We start from the raw sequence: 15,332 nt of genomic DNA on the forward strand, positions 1-15,332 counted from the left end.
TGCGTTTGGTCTCCCCAATGTAGAGGAGACCACATTGTGAGCAGCGAATACAGTATACTACATTGAAAGAAGTACAAGTAAATCGCTGCTTCACCTGAAAGGAGTGTTTGGGGCCTTGGATAGTGAGGAGAGGGGAGGTAAATGGGCAGGTATTACACCTCCTGCGATTGCAGGGGAAGGTGCCTTGGGAAGGGGACGAGGTGTTGGGGGTAATGGAGGAGTGGACCAGGGTGTTGCGGAGAGAACGATCCCTTCGGAATGCTGACAGGGGAGGGGAAGATGCGTTTGGTAGTGACATCACATAGAAACACAGAAAATAGGAGTAGGCCATTCAGCCCTGCTCCGTCATTCAAAAAAGATTATGGCTGATCCTCTAATTCAATACCCTGTTCCCGCTTTCTCCCCATATCCCTTGATCCCTTTGGCATTAAGGAATATATCTATCTCCTTCTTGAATATATTTAGTGATTTGGCCTCCACTGCCTTCTGCGGTAGAGAATTCCATAGGTTCACCACCCTCTGAGTGAAGAAATTTCTCCTCATCTCCATTCTAAAAGACTGTGACCCCTGGTTCTGGACTCCCCAGCCATCGGGAATATCGTCCCTGCATCGAGCCTGTCTAGTCCTGTTAGAATTTTATAAATTTCTATGAGATCTCCTCTCATTCTTCTAAACTCTAGTGAATATAGGCCTAGTCGACCCAATCTCTCCTCATACGTCAATCCTGCCATCCCAGGAATTAGTCTAGTAAATCTTCTTTGCACGTCCTCCATGGCAAGAACATCCTTTCTCAGATAAGGAGACCAAAACTGCACACAATATTTTAGATGTGGTCTCACCAACGCCCTGTATAACTGCAGCAAGACATCCTTGCTCCTGTATTCAAATCCTCTTGCAATGAAGGCCAACATACCATTTGCCTTCCTAATTGCTTGCTGCACCTGAATGCTTGCTTCCAGCGACTGGTGTACAAGGACACCCAGGTCTCGTTGCACCTCCCCCTTTCCCAGTCTATCACCATGCAGATAATAATCTGTCTTTCTGTTTTTACAAACAAAGTGGATAACCTCACATTTATCCACATTATACTGCATCTGCCATGCATTTGCCTACTCACACAACTTGTCCAAATCTCATTGGAGCCTCTTTGTGGCCTCCTCACAGCTCACATTCCCCCCCCCCCCCCCCCCCCCCCAGCTTTGTGTCGTCTGAAAACTTGGAAATGTTACATCTAATTCCCTCATCCAAGTAATTAATATATATTATGAATAGCTGGGGTCCTAGCACTGATGCCTGCGGTACCCCACTAGTCACTGCCTGCCACCCGGAAAAAGACCTGTTTATTCCTACTCTCTGTTTCCTGCCTGTCAACCAATTCTCAATCCATGCCTGTATATTACCCCCAATCCCATGTGCTTTAATTTTGCACACTAACCTCTTAGGTGGGACCTTTTCAAAAGCCTTCTGAACATCCAAATACACCACATCCACTGGTTCTCCCTTATCTATTCTATTAGTTACATCCTCAAAAAACTCCAGTAGATTTGTTAAGTATGATTTCCCTTTCGTAAACCCATGCTGACTTTGCCCAATCCCGTTTATGCTTTCCAGGTGTTCTGTTATCACATCCTTTATAATAGACTCTAGCATTTTCCCTAATACTGATGTAAGGCTAACTGGTCTGCAGTTCCCTGTTTTTTCTCTCCCTCCTTTTTTAAATAGTGAGGTTACATTTGCCACCCTCCAATCTGTACGAACTGCTCCAGAGTCTATAGAATTTTGGAAGATGACCACCAATGCATCCACTATTTCCAGGGCCACTTCCTTTAGTACTCCGGGATGTAGATTATCGGGCCCTGGGCATTTATCAGCCTTTAACCCCATTAATTTCCCCAGCAATTTTTTTTTTTTTACTGTTTCTGATTTCCTTCAGTTCCTCCCTCTCATTAGACCCTTGGTTCCCTCACATTTCTGGGAGTTTTTATGTGTCCTCCTTTGTGAAGACAGAACCAAAGTATGTGTTTAATCGTTCTGCCATTTCTTTGTTCCCCATTATAATTTCTCCCGTTTCTGACTGTAAGGGACCTAATTTGTCTTCACTAATCTTTTTCTCTTCACATAACTATAGAAGCTTTTACAGTCAGTTTTCATGTTCCCGCAAGTTTACTCTATTTTCCCCTGCTTAATCAACCTCTTTGTCCTCCTTTGCTGAATTCTAAACTGCTCCCAATACTCAGACTTGCTGCTTTTTCTGGCAATTTTATATGCCTCCTCTTTGGATCTAATACTATCCCTAATTTCTTTTGTAAGCCACGGTTGAGCCACCTTTCCAGTTTTATATTTGTGCCAGACAGGAATGAAGAATTGTTCAGGGTGGCGCAGTGGTTAGCACCGCAGCCTCACAGCTCCAGCGACCCAGGTTCGATTCTGGGTACTGCCTGTGTGGAGTTTGCAAGTTCTCCCTGTGACCGCGTGGGTTTCCACCGGGTGCTCCGGTTTCCTCCCACAGCCAAAGACCTGCAGGTTGATAGGTAAATTGGCCATTGTAAATTGCCCCTAGTGTAGGTAGGTGGTAGGAGAATTGAGGGAAGGTGGGGACGTGAGAGGGACTGTAGGATTAGTATAAATGGGTGGTTGATTGTCGGCACAGACTCAGTGGCCGAAGGGCCTGTTTCAGTGCTGTATCTCTCTATGACTCTATCATCCATTGCCTATTCATCATCAACCCTTTTTGTAAAGTTCCCGAACCCACCAAAGCCAACTTGCGCCTCATACCGTCGTAGTTTCCTTTATTTAGATTCAGGACCCTAGTTTCAGATTCAACTGCTTCACTCTCCATCTTAATGAAGAATTCTACCATGTTATGGTCCCTCCTCCCCAAGGGACCCCACACAACAAGATTGTTAATTAATCCTTTCTCATTGCACAATACCCAGTCTAGGATAGCCTGTTCTCTAGCTGGTTCCTTAATTGATTAAGAAGAGGAAAATAGAGTACGAGAGCAAGCTTGCGGGGAACATAAAAACTGACTGTAAAAGTTTCTATAGGTATGTAAAGAGAAAAAGATTGGTGAAGACAAATGTAGGTCCCTTACAGTCAGAAACAGGGGGATTTATTATGGGGAACAAAGAAATGGCTGACCAACTAAATGCATACTTTAGTTCTGTCTTCACAAAGGAGGACACAAATATCATACCAGAAATGTTGGGCAACACAGGGTTTAGTGAGAGAGAGGAACTGAAGGAAATCAGTATTAGTAGAGAAATGGTGTTGGGGAAATTGATGGGCTTGAAGGCCAATAAATCCCCAGGGCCTGATGGTATGCATCCCAGAGTACTTAAGGAAGTGGCCCTAGAAATAGTGGATGCATTGGTGGTCATCTTCCAAGATTCTATCGACTCTGGAACAGTTCCTACAGATTGGAGGGTAGCTAATGTAACCCCACTATTTAAAAAGGGAGGTAGAGAGAAAACAGGGAATTCTAGACTAGTCAGCCTGACATGGGTAGTGGGGAAAATTCTAGAGTCCATTATTAAAGATTTTATAGCAGAGCACTTAGAGAACAGTGGTAGAATCGGACAGAGTTAGCTTGGATTTACAAATGGGAAATCATGCTTGACAAATCTAATCGAATTCTTCGATGATGCAGAGAGGCTTCAGGGTGATTTGGACAAGCTGAGTGAGTGGGCAAATGCATGGCAGATGCAGTATAATGTGGAGTAATGTGAGGTTATCCACTTTGGTAGCAAAAACAGGAAGGCAGATTATTATCTGAACGGCTATAAACTGAGGGAGGGGAATATGCAACGAGACCTGGGTGTTCTCATACACCAGTCGCTGAAGGTAAGCATGCAGGTGCAACAGGCGATAAAAAAGGCAAATGGTATGTTGGCCTTCATAGCGAGAGGATTCGAGTACAGGAGCAGGGATGTCTTGCTGCAATTATACAGGGCCTTGGTGAGGCCACACCTGGAATATTGTGTGCAGTTTTGGTCTCCTTATCTGAGGAAGGATGTTCTTGCTATAGAGGGAGTGCAGCGAAGGTTTACCAGACTGATTCCTGGGATGGTGGAACTGAACTACAAGGAGAGATTGAGTCGGTTAGGATTATATTCACTGGAGTTCAGAAGAGTGAGGGGGGATCTCATAAAAAACTATAAAATTCTAACAGGACTTGACAGGGTAGATGCAGGAAGGATGTTCCCGATGGTGGAGGAGTCCAGAATCTGGGGTCATAGTCTAAGGATACAGGGTAAACCTTTCAGAACTGAGATGAGGAGAAATTTCTTCACCCAGAGAGTGGTGAGCCTGTGGAATTCACTACCACAGAAAGCAGTTGAGGCCAAAACATTGTATGTTTTCAAGAAGGAGTTAGATATAGCTCTTGGGGCGAAAGGGATCAAAGGATATGGGGGGAAAGCGGGAACAGGTTACTGAGTTGGATGATCAGCCATGATCATAATGAATGGCGGAGCAGGCTCGAAGGGTCGAATGGCCTACTCCTGCTCCTATTTTCTATGTTTCTATGTTTAACATATTGGTCTAAAAAACACACTTGAGGAAATCCTCCTTCACAGTATTATTGCTAATTTGGTTTGACCAATCTATATGTAGATTAAATTCACCCATGATTACAGTGTACCCTTATTGCAGGCAGCGCTAATTTCATATTTAATGCCATCCCTTACATCTCCACTACTGTTTGGGGGCCTATAGACAACCCCCACCAATGTTTCCTGCCCCTTGGTGTTTCTTAGTTCCACCCATACAGATTCCACATCAGGATTCTCTGAGCCAATATCCTTCCTCACTATTGTATTGATTTCCTCCTTTACTAACAACGTTACCCCACCTCCTTTCCCTTTTTGCCTGTCCTTCCTAAATATTGAATACCCCTGGATGTTCAGTTCCCATCCTTGGCCACCTTGCAGCCATGTCTCTGTAATCGCAACCATATCATAACCGTTTATATCTATTTGCGCTGTTAATTCATCTGCCTTATTATGATTGCTCCGCACATTAAGACACAATGCCTTAGACTTGTCTTTTTGACATTGTTAGTCATCTTAGCTTTATTTTGCACTACGACCCCATTTGTTTCTCGCTCTCGTTTTCTCTGCCTTCTACTTTTGCTTCCTACCTTTCTGTCTTTCATTTCTATCCTTATTTCCCTCTCCTCTGTCTCCCTGCTTAGATTCCCATCCCCCTGCCATTCTAGTTTAAACCCTCCCCGACAGCACTAGCAAAACCTCCCCGCCGAGGAAATTGGTCCCGGTCCTGCCCAGATGCAACCCGTCCAGCTTGAACTGGTCCCACCTTCCCCAGAACCAGTCCCAATGCCCCAGGAATCCGAATCCCTCCCCCTTACACCATTTGTCCTGCCACATAGTCATCTGATATATCCTGCTATTTCTACTCTCGCTCGCACGTGGCACTGGTAGTAATCCTGAGATTACTACCTTTGAGGTCCTACTTTTTAATTTATGTCCTAACTCCCTATATTCAGCTTGTAGGACCGTTTCTCTTTTTTTACCTATGTCGTTGGTATCGATATGTACCACGACAACTGGCTGCTCACCCTCCCCCCTCAGAATGTCCTGCAGCCACTCAGAGATATCCTTGACCCTAGCACCAGGGAGGCAACATACCATCCTGGAGTCTCTTTTGCGGCTACAGAAACGCCTGTCTGTTCTCCTTATGATTGAATCCCCTATCACTATAGCCCTGCCACTCTTCTTTCTCCCCTCCTGTGCAGCAGATTCACCCATAGTACCATGAACTTGACTCTTGCTGCTTTCCTCTGAGCCATCTCCCCCAACAATATCCAAAGCAGCTTATCGGTTAGAGAGGGGGATGACCACAGGGGACTCCTGCACTACCTGCCTTCCTCTACTCTGCCTGGTGGTCACCCATTCCCTTTCTGCCTTTGCAGTCATTACCTGTGGTGTGACCAGCTCGCTAAACGTGCTATCCACGATGATCCAGCTCCGTAATGCGGGTAGCCAGTAGCTGCAGATGGATACACTTCCTGCACACATGGTTGTCAGGGACACTGGAAGCATCCCTGATTTCCCACAGAGCGCAGGAGGAGCATATCACGGGGCTGAGCTCTCCTGCCATGATTTACCCTTAGATTACTTAGTTACTACCTTTAATTAAAAAATACTAATTACGCGAGGGGCCTTGTTCTACTCCAAACACTACCCACTATAATCTAAAGTTCTTAATAAATTACACTAATTTAAAAAAACAAACACTTTAGCAGTACTAACCTTATCACTTATAAGGTAGATTTTGAGATATTTTAATTTTTAAAAAATGAACTTTCCCCTGATTTTTTAAGCTATTTATAGGCACTAACAGCTGTGACTTACCCAACCAGTCAGCTTACAGATTTCCTGTGATGTCACTGTTTCAGTCTTTTTTTCCTCTTTTGAACCTCAGCGTACGCTGGCACAGAGAGAGAGAAAGAGAGACAGAGCCGGCCACCGCTCCCATCCCCAGGTAAGTGAGGGCCTCGAGCCCCGCACTCTCTTTTTCAGGTGCCGCTCCGGATCAGCCTCCTCCCAGGTCCGCCTACCGCTGCTCCGGTCCTCATGCTGGATGTGGCGGAAATGGCGGAGGATAATCCTTTGGACGTGGAGGCTGCTGGGATGGAAAGTGAGGACAAGGGGAACCCTGTCACCGTTCTGGGAGGGAGAGGAGGGGGTGAGGGTAGAGGTGTGGAAAATGGTCCGGACACAGTTGAGGGCCCTGTCAACCACATTGGGGATTTTTCTCGGCTGAGTAGCATCATCAGAGCAGATGCGTCAGAGACGGAGAAACTGGGAGAATGGGATGGAGTCCTTACTGGAGGCAGGGTGTGAAGAAGTGTCGATCAGGTAGCTGTGGGAGTCGGTGGGCTTATAATGAATATTAGTAGACAGTTATATTTTTTCTTTTTTATTTGTTATTTTTATTTTATTTTACTTTGCTTCATCGTTCATTTTTTTTTACCATGTGCCTGCCCACGGTTTTTATTTCATGTTTGTGCTTTTGGCCAGGATTGTTCATTTTTCTGTCAATTAACACCCTCTCTGCACTAACGCTTTATCTTTCAGCACACAATTAACACACCCTTTGCCTTTGCTCCGTGACCTTCTGGTCACTTATTCTCTGTGACCCTCTGTCCTATCAACAACTTCCCTTTTGTTATCTCTTGCCTCACCCCTGTTTTATTTGCTTAAAACCTATTACATTTCTAACCTTTGCCAGTTCTGATGAAAGGTCACTGACCTGAAACGTTAACCCTGTTTCTCTCTCCACAGATGCTGCCAGACCTGTTGAGTATTTCCAGATTTTAGTGTAGATCTTTGGAATTCGCTACCCCAGAGAGCTGTGCATGCCTAGTCATTTGACTATATTCGAAACTCGGATCAATTGACTTTTGGACTGCAAGGGACACAAAGTATATGGGGACTGGGTGGGGAACTGGAGTTGAGGGGCCGAGTGGCCTACTCCTGCTCCTATTTCTGACATTGTTCCTGAATGGTTTGGCTCCAATATTAAGGTTATTCCCCCTTGTTCTGGACTCCCCCCACTAGAGGAAATAGAGTCACTGTATCGGCCCTCTCAACTCCTTTCATCATCTCAATCATTTTAAACACCATACTATAATTTCAAAATTATTACACTGTTTAGGGGGAGGGTAGATTAGTGTAAAAAGCATGAGTTCAAATCCCATCATGGTATTTTAAGAATTTGAATTCAGTCTAAAAAAATCTGGAAATTTAAAGCTGTTGGATTGTCATGAAAACACAACAGGTTCACAAATGTCCTTTAGGGAAGGAAACCTGCAGGCCTTACCTGGTCCGGGCCTTCACATGACTCCAGTCCCACACCAACATGATTGACTCTCACCTGCCCTCTGAAGTGGACAAGTAAGCAACTCAGTTGTATCAAAACTTCAAGAAGTTCTGCCAAGACCTGCTCGGCAACAACTAAGGGAGGGGCAATAAATGTTGGCCTTGCAAATGACACCCACAGTTGAAGCATCTGATTGTGAGATTACCACGACAAAGGATTAATGTTGCCTGTGGAGAGCAATGAATTGGCACATGAACTGTACACCCTGGGATCTGGGTTTGAATCCTGCATCTAACCCCATTTTTTGTTTTCTTTTAATCCCTTTTTTTTCCTTTTTCAAGGTGGCCTTTATACCCCAGGCCCATTTGATATCTTTTATGTCGAGGGGGCCTTTATTCCTCAGGCCCCCTTTCTATACATATTTTTAAAATAACTTTAAGAAACAGATAAAGAAATCAAAAACTCAAATTAAAATGCCATTTTTGGCGTCGACAATGCACTCCAGTCCCTGCGGTGCCCACCGGTCGCGGAAGGCCTCAAGCGTACCGGCGGACACCGCATGCTCCTTCTCCAGGGACACCTGGGCGCGAACGTAACCGCGGAAGAGGGGCAGGCAATCGGGGAGGACGGACCCCCCGACGGCCCGCAGCCTGGACCTGTGAATTGCCACCTTGGCCAGGCCCAGGAGCAGACCGACGAGGAGAGCCTCCTCCCGGCCCACGCCCCTCTGCACCGGGTGCCCAAAGATCAGGAGCGTGGGACTGAAGTGCAGCCAAAACCTGAGGAGCAGCCCCTTCAAATACTCAAAGAGGGGCTGCAACCTCGCACACTCCATATATACATGGAACACGGACTCGTCCAGGCCGCAGAAAGTACAGGCGGCCTGGGAGTCCGTGAACCTACTTAAAAGTTTATTGCACAGGACTGCTCTGTGCAACACCCTCCACCCCAGGTCCCTGATGTAAAGGGGGAAGACTCCCGCATCGAGAGACCTCCATCAGGCTTTTGCCTCGCCACCAGATGGCAAGGCGGACCGCCAGGGCGTGTCCGGCTGGCTGACGAGGGCGAGGAAGTGGAGAGTGTGCAGGAGCAGCCCGTACAGGAAACCCCTACGCACTGTTTGGAATGGCACGGAGGGCATTTCCGAGAGGCGGCTCGGGTTGTGCGGGACCGGCTCCCGAGGAGGGTTTCGGGGCCTGGGTCCGATGAGCAGTTCTGGCCGAGCGGAGATCAGCTGGGCCGGGATCGCTCCGCTCTCCCTAGCGCCCTCGCCACCCGCAGTGAGGGGCGTCCCGGGGGCTTCGGCTACTCCTCTGCCCGCTGGTCCGTCCCCAGAGTTGGCCGCCCGGACAGCCGAGGCGCTCTCCTCCGCCGGCGGAGGAGCGCCCTGACTGGAGGCGACCATGTTCCAGACTCGGAATAGATCCCGGTAAAAGACAGGCAACTCCCTCAGAGAGGCGCGACTAACGGACTCCACCGGGAGCTGCGTGTCGTCTTGAAGGCAGTGACACTGGTGGAAAAAATACGTCGCCAGCGCACACCATCTGGGAGGACGCTCGACATACAGGTATCTCTGCAGGGTCCGAAGGCAGAGTGTCGCAGCCTGGGTGCGGACGAACACCAGTGACTGGCCGCCCTCCTCAATCGGGAGACTCAGGACCGCGGCAGAGACCCAGTGTTTCCTCTTGCCCCAGAAGAAATCGACGAGTTTCTTCTGGATCTTGTTGGCAAATGCAGGGGGCGGGGCCAAAGTGACCAACCGGTACCACAACACGGAGGCCACCAGTTGGTTTATGACCAACGCTCGGCCCCTGTAGGAAAGCACTCAGAGCAGTCCTGTCCAGCGCCCCAGCCGAGCGGTGACTTTCGCCTCCAACTCCTGCCAGTTTGCCGGCCAAGCTTCCTCAGCGGGGCGAAGGTGGACTCCCAGATAGAGGATGTGCGGGGTGCTCCACGCAAAAGGTGTCATCTCCTACGGCAGGGAGTCCACCCGCCACTGACCCACCAGGAGTCCGGAACATTTCTCTCAATTGATCCTCGTGGAGGACGTGGCAGAAAAGGTCTGCTGGCAGTCGCGCATCCTCCGCAAGTCAAGTGGATCTGTGACCGCGAGGAGCATGTCGTCAGCGTAAGCCGAGAGGACGACCCGCATGGCCGGCTCGCGCAGAGCCAATCCCGTCAACCTTCTGCGAAGTACGCACAGGAAGGGCTCCACGCAGATGGTATACAATTGGCCGGACATGGGGCATCCCTGACGCACTCCTCTCCCAAAGTGAAGGGGCGCCGTCAAGGACCTGTTAACTTTGACGAGACACTCTGCGGCGGCGTATAAAAGTCGGACCCGGGCCACGAAATGCGGCCCGAATCCGAAAGCGCGCAGAGTCCTGAAAAGGTATTCGAGATCCACCCTGTCGAACGCCTTCTCCTGATCGAGGGAGAGAAAGGCAACCGACTGACCAATCCTCTGGGAAAGATGGATCTGGTCCCGGACCAGGTGGATGTTATCCTGGATGGACCGGCCCGGGACCGTGTAGGACTGGTCGGGGTGGATCATGTGGGCCAGCATGGAGCCCAGGCGGGTAGACATAGCCCGAGCAAAGATCTTATAATCCTTGCTGAAGAGGGAGACCGGACGCCAGTTTTTAAGCAGGCGGAAATCGCCCCTCTTCGGCAGCAGGACGATGACCGCCCTGCGCCACGAGAGGGGCATCTCCCCGGTCGCCAGGCTTTCCCCCAGGACCCGCGCTTAATCGTCCCCCAGGACATCCCAGAACGCCCTGAGGAACTCCACAGTCAACCCATCCAGCCCTGGGGATTTGCCCCTTGAGAGCTGGTGGAGGGCGCCAGTCAGCTCCGCCAACGTGAGCGGAGCCTCCAATCCTTCGGCGGCCTCCGGGCTGACCTGTGGCAGGTCCTCCCACAAAACTCTGCGCGCGTCCTCGCTGGACAGATCCGGAGAGAACAACGCACTGTAATAAGTCCGGACCAGGATGCCCATTCCCTCCGGATCCGTGATGGAGGATCCGTCGTCGGCCAGCAGCTCGATGAGCTGCTTATGGACCCCCCGCCATTTATCCAGCGAGTAGAAGAAGGGTGAGGCGCGGTAAAAATCTTCCAGGATCTGGATCCGCGGCCTCACGTACGCGCCTCGGGATCCTATGAGCTGCAGGTCCCTCAACGCGCCCTTATTCTCTTTGTACGCCTGCCACAGGGCCAGGTCCACGACGGCATGACCGAGGCGGGACTCCAAGTCGAGCACCTCCCTCTCAAGGCGCCCGATCTCGACTTCCCGCCTCTTGGTCGACCCCTTCGCGTACTCCTGACAGAAGACGCGAATGTGAGTCTTGCCCACATCCCACCATAGCCTCAAGGAGGGGAAGCCCCCCTGCTTCCTTCTCCAGTCGGCCCAGAATCGACAGAACGAGTCCCGAAATCTCTCGTCCTCCAGCAGCCGGTTGTTAAAGTGCCAGTACGCGGAACCTGCCTGCGTGCGGAGCGGAGTGAACTCCGCCCACACCAGGTGGTGGTCCGAGCACGGCACCAGCCGCATGGAGGCCGCCGAGACGCGGGAGACGTACGCCTGCGAAATGTAGAGGCGGTCGATTCGCGACCCTCCTCCTCCAGACCTCCATGTGAAGGCACTGGAGTCGGGATGGAGATTCCGCCAGACGTCCACCAAGTTAAGGGATCACCCCCCTCAACTTCTCCACCGACGCTTGGCCTCGCTGGGGACCGGAGCGATCCTCCACCTTGAGGGTGCAGTTAAAATCCCCCCCGAGGATGATGCACTCTCCGCTATCGATGGAGCTCAAGAGAGCGGACACTTCTTCAAAGAAGCATGCTTGCAACGCGCTGGGCCTGGGCACGTACACGTTCACAAAGTGGAGCGGCACGCTACCCAGGCGAACGGCGAGGTGGAGCAAGCGGCCCGGCACTAGCTCCTTGACCCCCAAGATCTCCGGCTGAAAAGTCGGGGCCAACAAGATAGCCACCCCACTAGAAATAGGGGTGAGGTGACTCATGTAGACCCCACCCTGCCACTCCAGGAGCCAGGTGGCTTCGTCTCCCGGAATGGTGTGGGTTTCCTGCAGAAAGCTCACCGCGTATCTCCCTTCCCTGAGGACTGAGAGATTGTGAAATCTGCGGTGAGACCCCCTGCTGCCGTTGATGTTGAGGCTGGCTATGGTTATCTTCATGTCAAAGATACTTAAAACCCGTCACCAACACCTCACTGTGAGGAGGGACTGGAAGTGTACCTGGCCTTCCACTCCCCCAGCAACCCATTGAGGAACACATTAAAACGGCGCCTCTCAACCAGTTTCACGCCCGCGCGCTTGCCCGTTATCTTCAGGGCGGCACGGACAGACTGTATGATCAGCGCCAGGTTCGACCAGCGGTCGAGGGCCAGCTGAACCTTATTGAGGCAGCCCCTGCAAACCGCGAGGAAATCCCGGAGTTCCGCCGTGGGGATGAGAGGAGATTCGGTGGGAGGCATGAGGGACTCCACCACCTCACTGGCGATGGAATCAAGGTCATCCTTCGTGCCCCACACCGAATCCCCATCCTCCTCCGGGTCGTCATCGCCAGCGGCCGACACATCCACCACACACTGTGGGGCGGACATTCCGGCCGCGCCAGCTGATCCCGCCTCCGTCACGATCCCACCCCCAGGATCGATGGCGGAAGAGTCCTCTCTGGGTTCTACTGTGAAACTGGAGCCTGTAGGCACCAGCGGTTCAGGACCCCCCTCCACCTCCGTCCCCAGGCCAATGAGCGGTCCAGGGGAGACAGAAGTTCTTGGCTCCGGAAATCCAGCCAGAGCAGAGACCGGAGGCGGAGGAGGCTATCTCCCGCTCCGCCAGCACCCACAGGCCCAGCAGATGGGGCAGCATTCTCGGTTATAACCGGGTCGGGTGTCTCCTGGTTGGTGGTGGACTCCAGCTGGGAGGGCCGACCCTCTCGGGCCTCGCCCTCCCCTTCACTCAGGGCACCCGACCCAGTAGCAGTGGCAGAATGGGCGGTGTCCCCAGGCTCCCCCACCACTTATTCCTTCAGGAGGGGCCTCATGTACCAGGGCCTTCCCCTCCCCTCTATCCTGAGGAATAGGGTGCTCCTGTCTGGACTTTGTCGCCTTGGTGGTGGCGGTAGGGGAAACCTGGGGACCCGAAACAGGAGACAGCTCCCCTCCAACAGATGGACCCTGCGCCTCAGGGGCCCCTTGTTACCTCAGTGGAGGGGTGCCTTCTCCTCTTTTTCCCAGTTGGGTGCGGAGGCTCAGAGACCTCCATGTCATCAGAGGCCTCCACCTCCACACTCTTTTTTTTTTATTCACCCTGGGCCTGAGCCCAGCCCTGGGGCAAGTTGACTTCCTGAGATTGGGCTTTGTGCTGAGCTCAGACTCGGGTAGTGTTACGGTGTCCAGGGGACGCGCCTCTCGATGTTTATTTCTCCTCCGCGCCTTCCTTCCACTTGGACGGTCACTCGGAGGCTGTTCTCCCGAAGACCGAGCGGGACTGGGGTCATTGCTTTCACGCATGCCTCTATAGTCATGTTTGGGTGGACGTAGCTCTTGACCCCATGCTTCGATGTTAATAAAGCAAACGGTGACGGGGCAACAGGTGCAGCTGCAGCAGCTGCAGCAGCATATGTACGGGAAGGCCCTGCCGCCGGCGAAGGAGGGCTTGCCACAGGGTCTAAGAGCCACGTCCACCCCCAGGAAACAAAACAAATTTACACAATTTAAAAAAAGCAAACTGTAAACAAAGTGGAGTGGGAGTAGAGGAGGATAGGGGTAGGATGGTAAAGGAAAAGGGGAGGATAGGTGACTTAGGCGACTGAGTGGAGGAAGGGAGAGAAAGGCTGAAAAGGATGTTTGATCCAACTGCCAGTTGGAGCACCTTTATCAAAATTAGTCCAAAACTGTTTGTTGTCTTCCAGTTGGGGGAGGCTTCTTCGCCCGGGACGGCTGGAGCCGCCCGGTACTCTCCTCTTCTGATTTTAACAAGAAAGTCCTCACCCGGGCAACTCCAGCTGTCCCAAGCAGGCAGTTGGGGTGGGGAGGGAGCTCCCTGTGTGCAAGCACCAATACAAATACAGGGGCCCCTACTGGATTTGGCAGCCCCAGCCCTGAGTCTTCCGGCCTCTTCTCCCTCCCCCAAACAGTTCAAACTTAAGAGTCTTTCAGGTGCCCTGACACCCACCTCTCCAAAACAATTGCAGCCTTCCTTGATGGTTTCTCTCCACTATGTATTCACCTTTCTCCAATCTCCGCTCTGCAGTTGCTGCAGCTCAGGTGCAGCTGCTCCCCCTGATTGCTGGCAGGAAGTGTTCCAAATTGCCCAGCCAATTCCAGTGCTGTACCTGTCCTGGGAGTGTTTGATAGGACAGTGTAGAGGGAGCTTTACTCTGTATCTAACCCCGTGCTGTACCTGCACTGGGAGAGTTTGATGGGGATAGTGTAGAGGGAGCTTTACTCTGTATCTAACCCCGTGCTGTACCTGCACTGGGAGTGTTTGATGGGGATAGTGTAGAGGGAGCTTTACTCTGTATCTAACCCCGTGCTGTACCTGCACTGGGAGTGTTTGATGGGGATAGTGTAGAGGGAGCTTTACTCTGTATCTAACCCTGTGCTGTACCTGCACTGGGAGTGTTTGATGGGGATCGTGTGGAGGGAGCTTTACTCTGTATCTATTTTCCATTGCCTTGTTGTGCTGTCCCTCCGCTGGGAGTGCACAAAATTTATTGCTCATAAGAGATGTTGAGGAACAGGAGGGCGACGTGTCGGGTTGAGTCTGTCACACACAGTTCATTAACACTCTGCATTGTCTCACAGGTTGTAGGTCAATCATAAAGCCAGGTGACGAAAGCACGAGGTTGCTGCGGTATGTCAGTTCCAAGTTGTCACTGCTGGAGCTGGGGGACACAGCCACAAGCACACCCTTACGAATGGGGACAAGAGCAGAGTCAGTGCCAGAGAGCGAGGTGAGTATAAGGGAAATGGGTTGAGTGTCCATTGCAGTCTCACCATCAAGCATACTGGGTGCACAGCTCAACTCTCCAGCCCTGAATGGGTGGTGAGGGCCTGTCTGTGTAGCATCTGTGTGGCTTTCCTTTCTTGGTTGACCCCATCTAACCTTTGGCTGCCGACAAGAGACAGCATTTGCCACTGATCGCCTTTGTTGAATTCGGGATAATTTGTTAAAGCACAGCAGTTGGAGTTTTAGTGTCTATCGAACTGGTGCTGTAGCTGTCCTGCGTACCAAGGGAATCCTGCACTGTCAGAGGGTCAGTACTGAGGGAGTGCTGCACTGTCAGAGGGTCAGTACTGAGGGAGTGCTGCACTGTCGGAGGGTCAGTACTGAGAGAGTGCTGTATTGTCATAGGGTCAGTACTGAGAGAGTGCTGCACTGTCGGAGGGTCACTACTGAGAGAGTGCTGCACTGTCAGAGGGTCAGTACTGAGGGAGTGCTGCACTGTCGGAGGGTCAG

At 51.2% G+C, this 15,332-nt stretch overlaps 1 protein-coding gene across 1 annotated transcript in view; it reads left to right on the forward strand.

Annotated features, from left to right (window-relative positions):
• Positions 1–9,995: 9,995 nt before the first annotated feature.
• The window catches only part of LOC137380352 (uncharacterized), a 142,305-nt gene continuing 136,968 nt past the window's right edge, over positions 9,996–15,332 (forward strand). Inside the window, exons 1-2 of the mRNA XM_068052280.1 lie at positions 9,996–10,038; positions 14,678–14,826. Coding sequence (XP_067908381.1) covers positions 9,996–10,038; positions 14,678–14,826 — 192 coding nt within the window. The remainder of the gene's footprint in view (positions 10,039–14,677; positions 14,827–15,332) is intronic.

The sequence above is a fragment of the Heterodontus francisci genome, chromosome 19, assembly GCF_036365525.1.
Source record: "Heterodontus francisci isolate sHetFra1 chromosome 19, sHetFra1.hap1, whole genome shotgun sequence".
NCBI lineage: Eukaryota > Metazoa > Chordata > Chondrichthyes > Heterodontiformes > Heterodontidae > Heterodontus > Heterodontus francisci.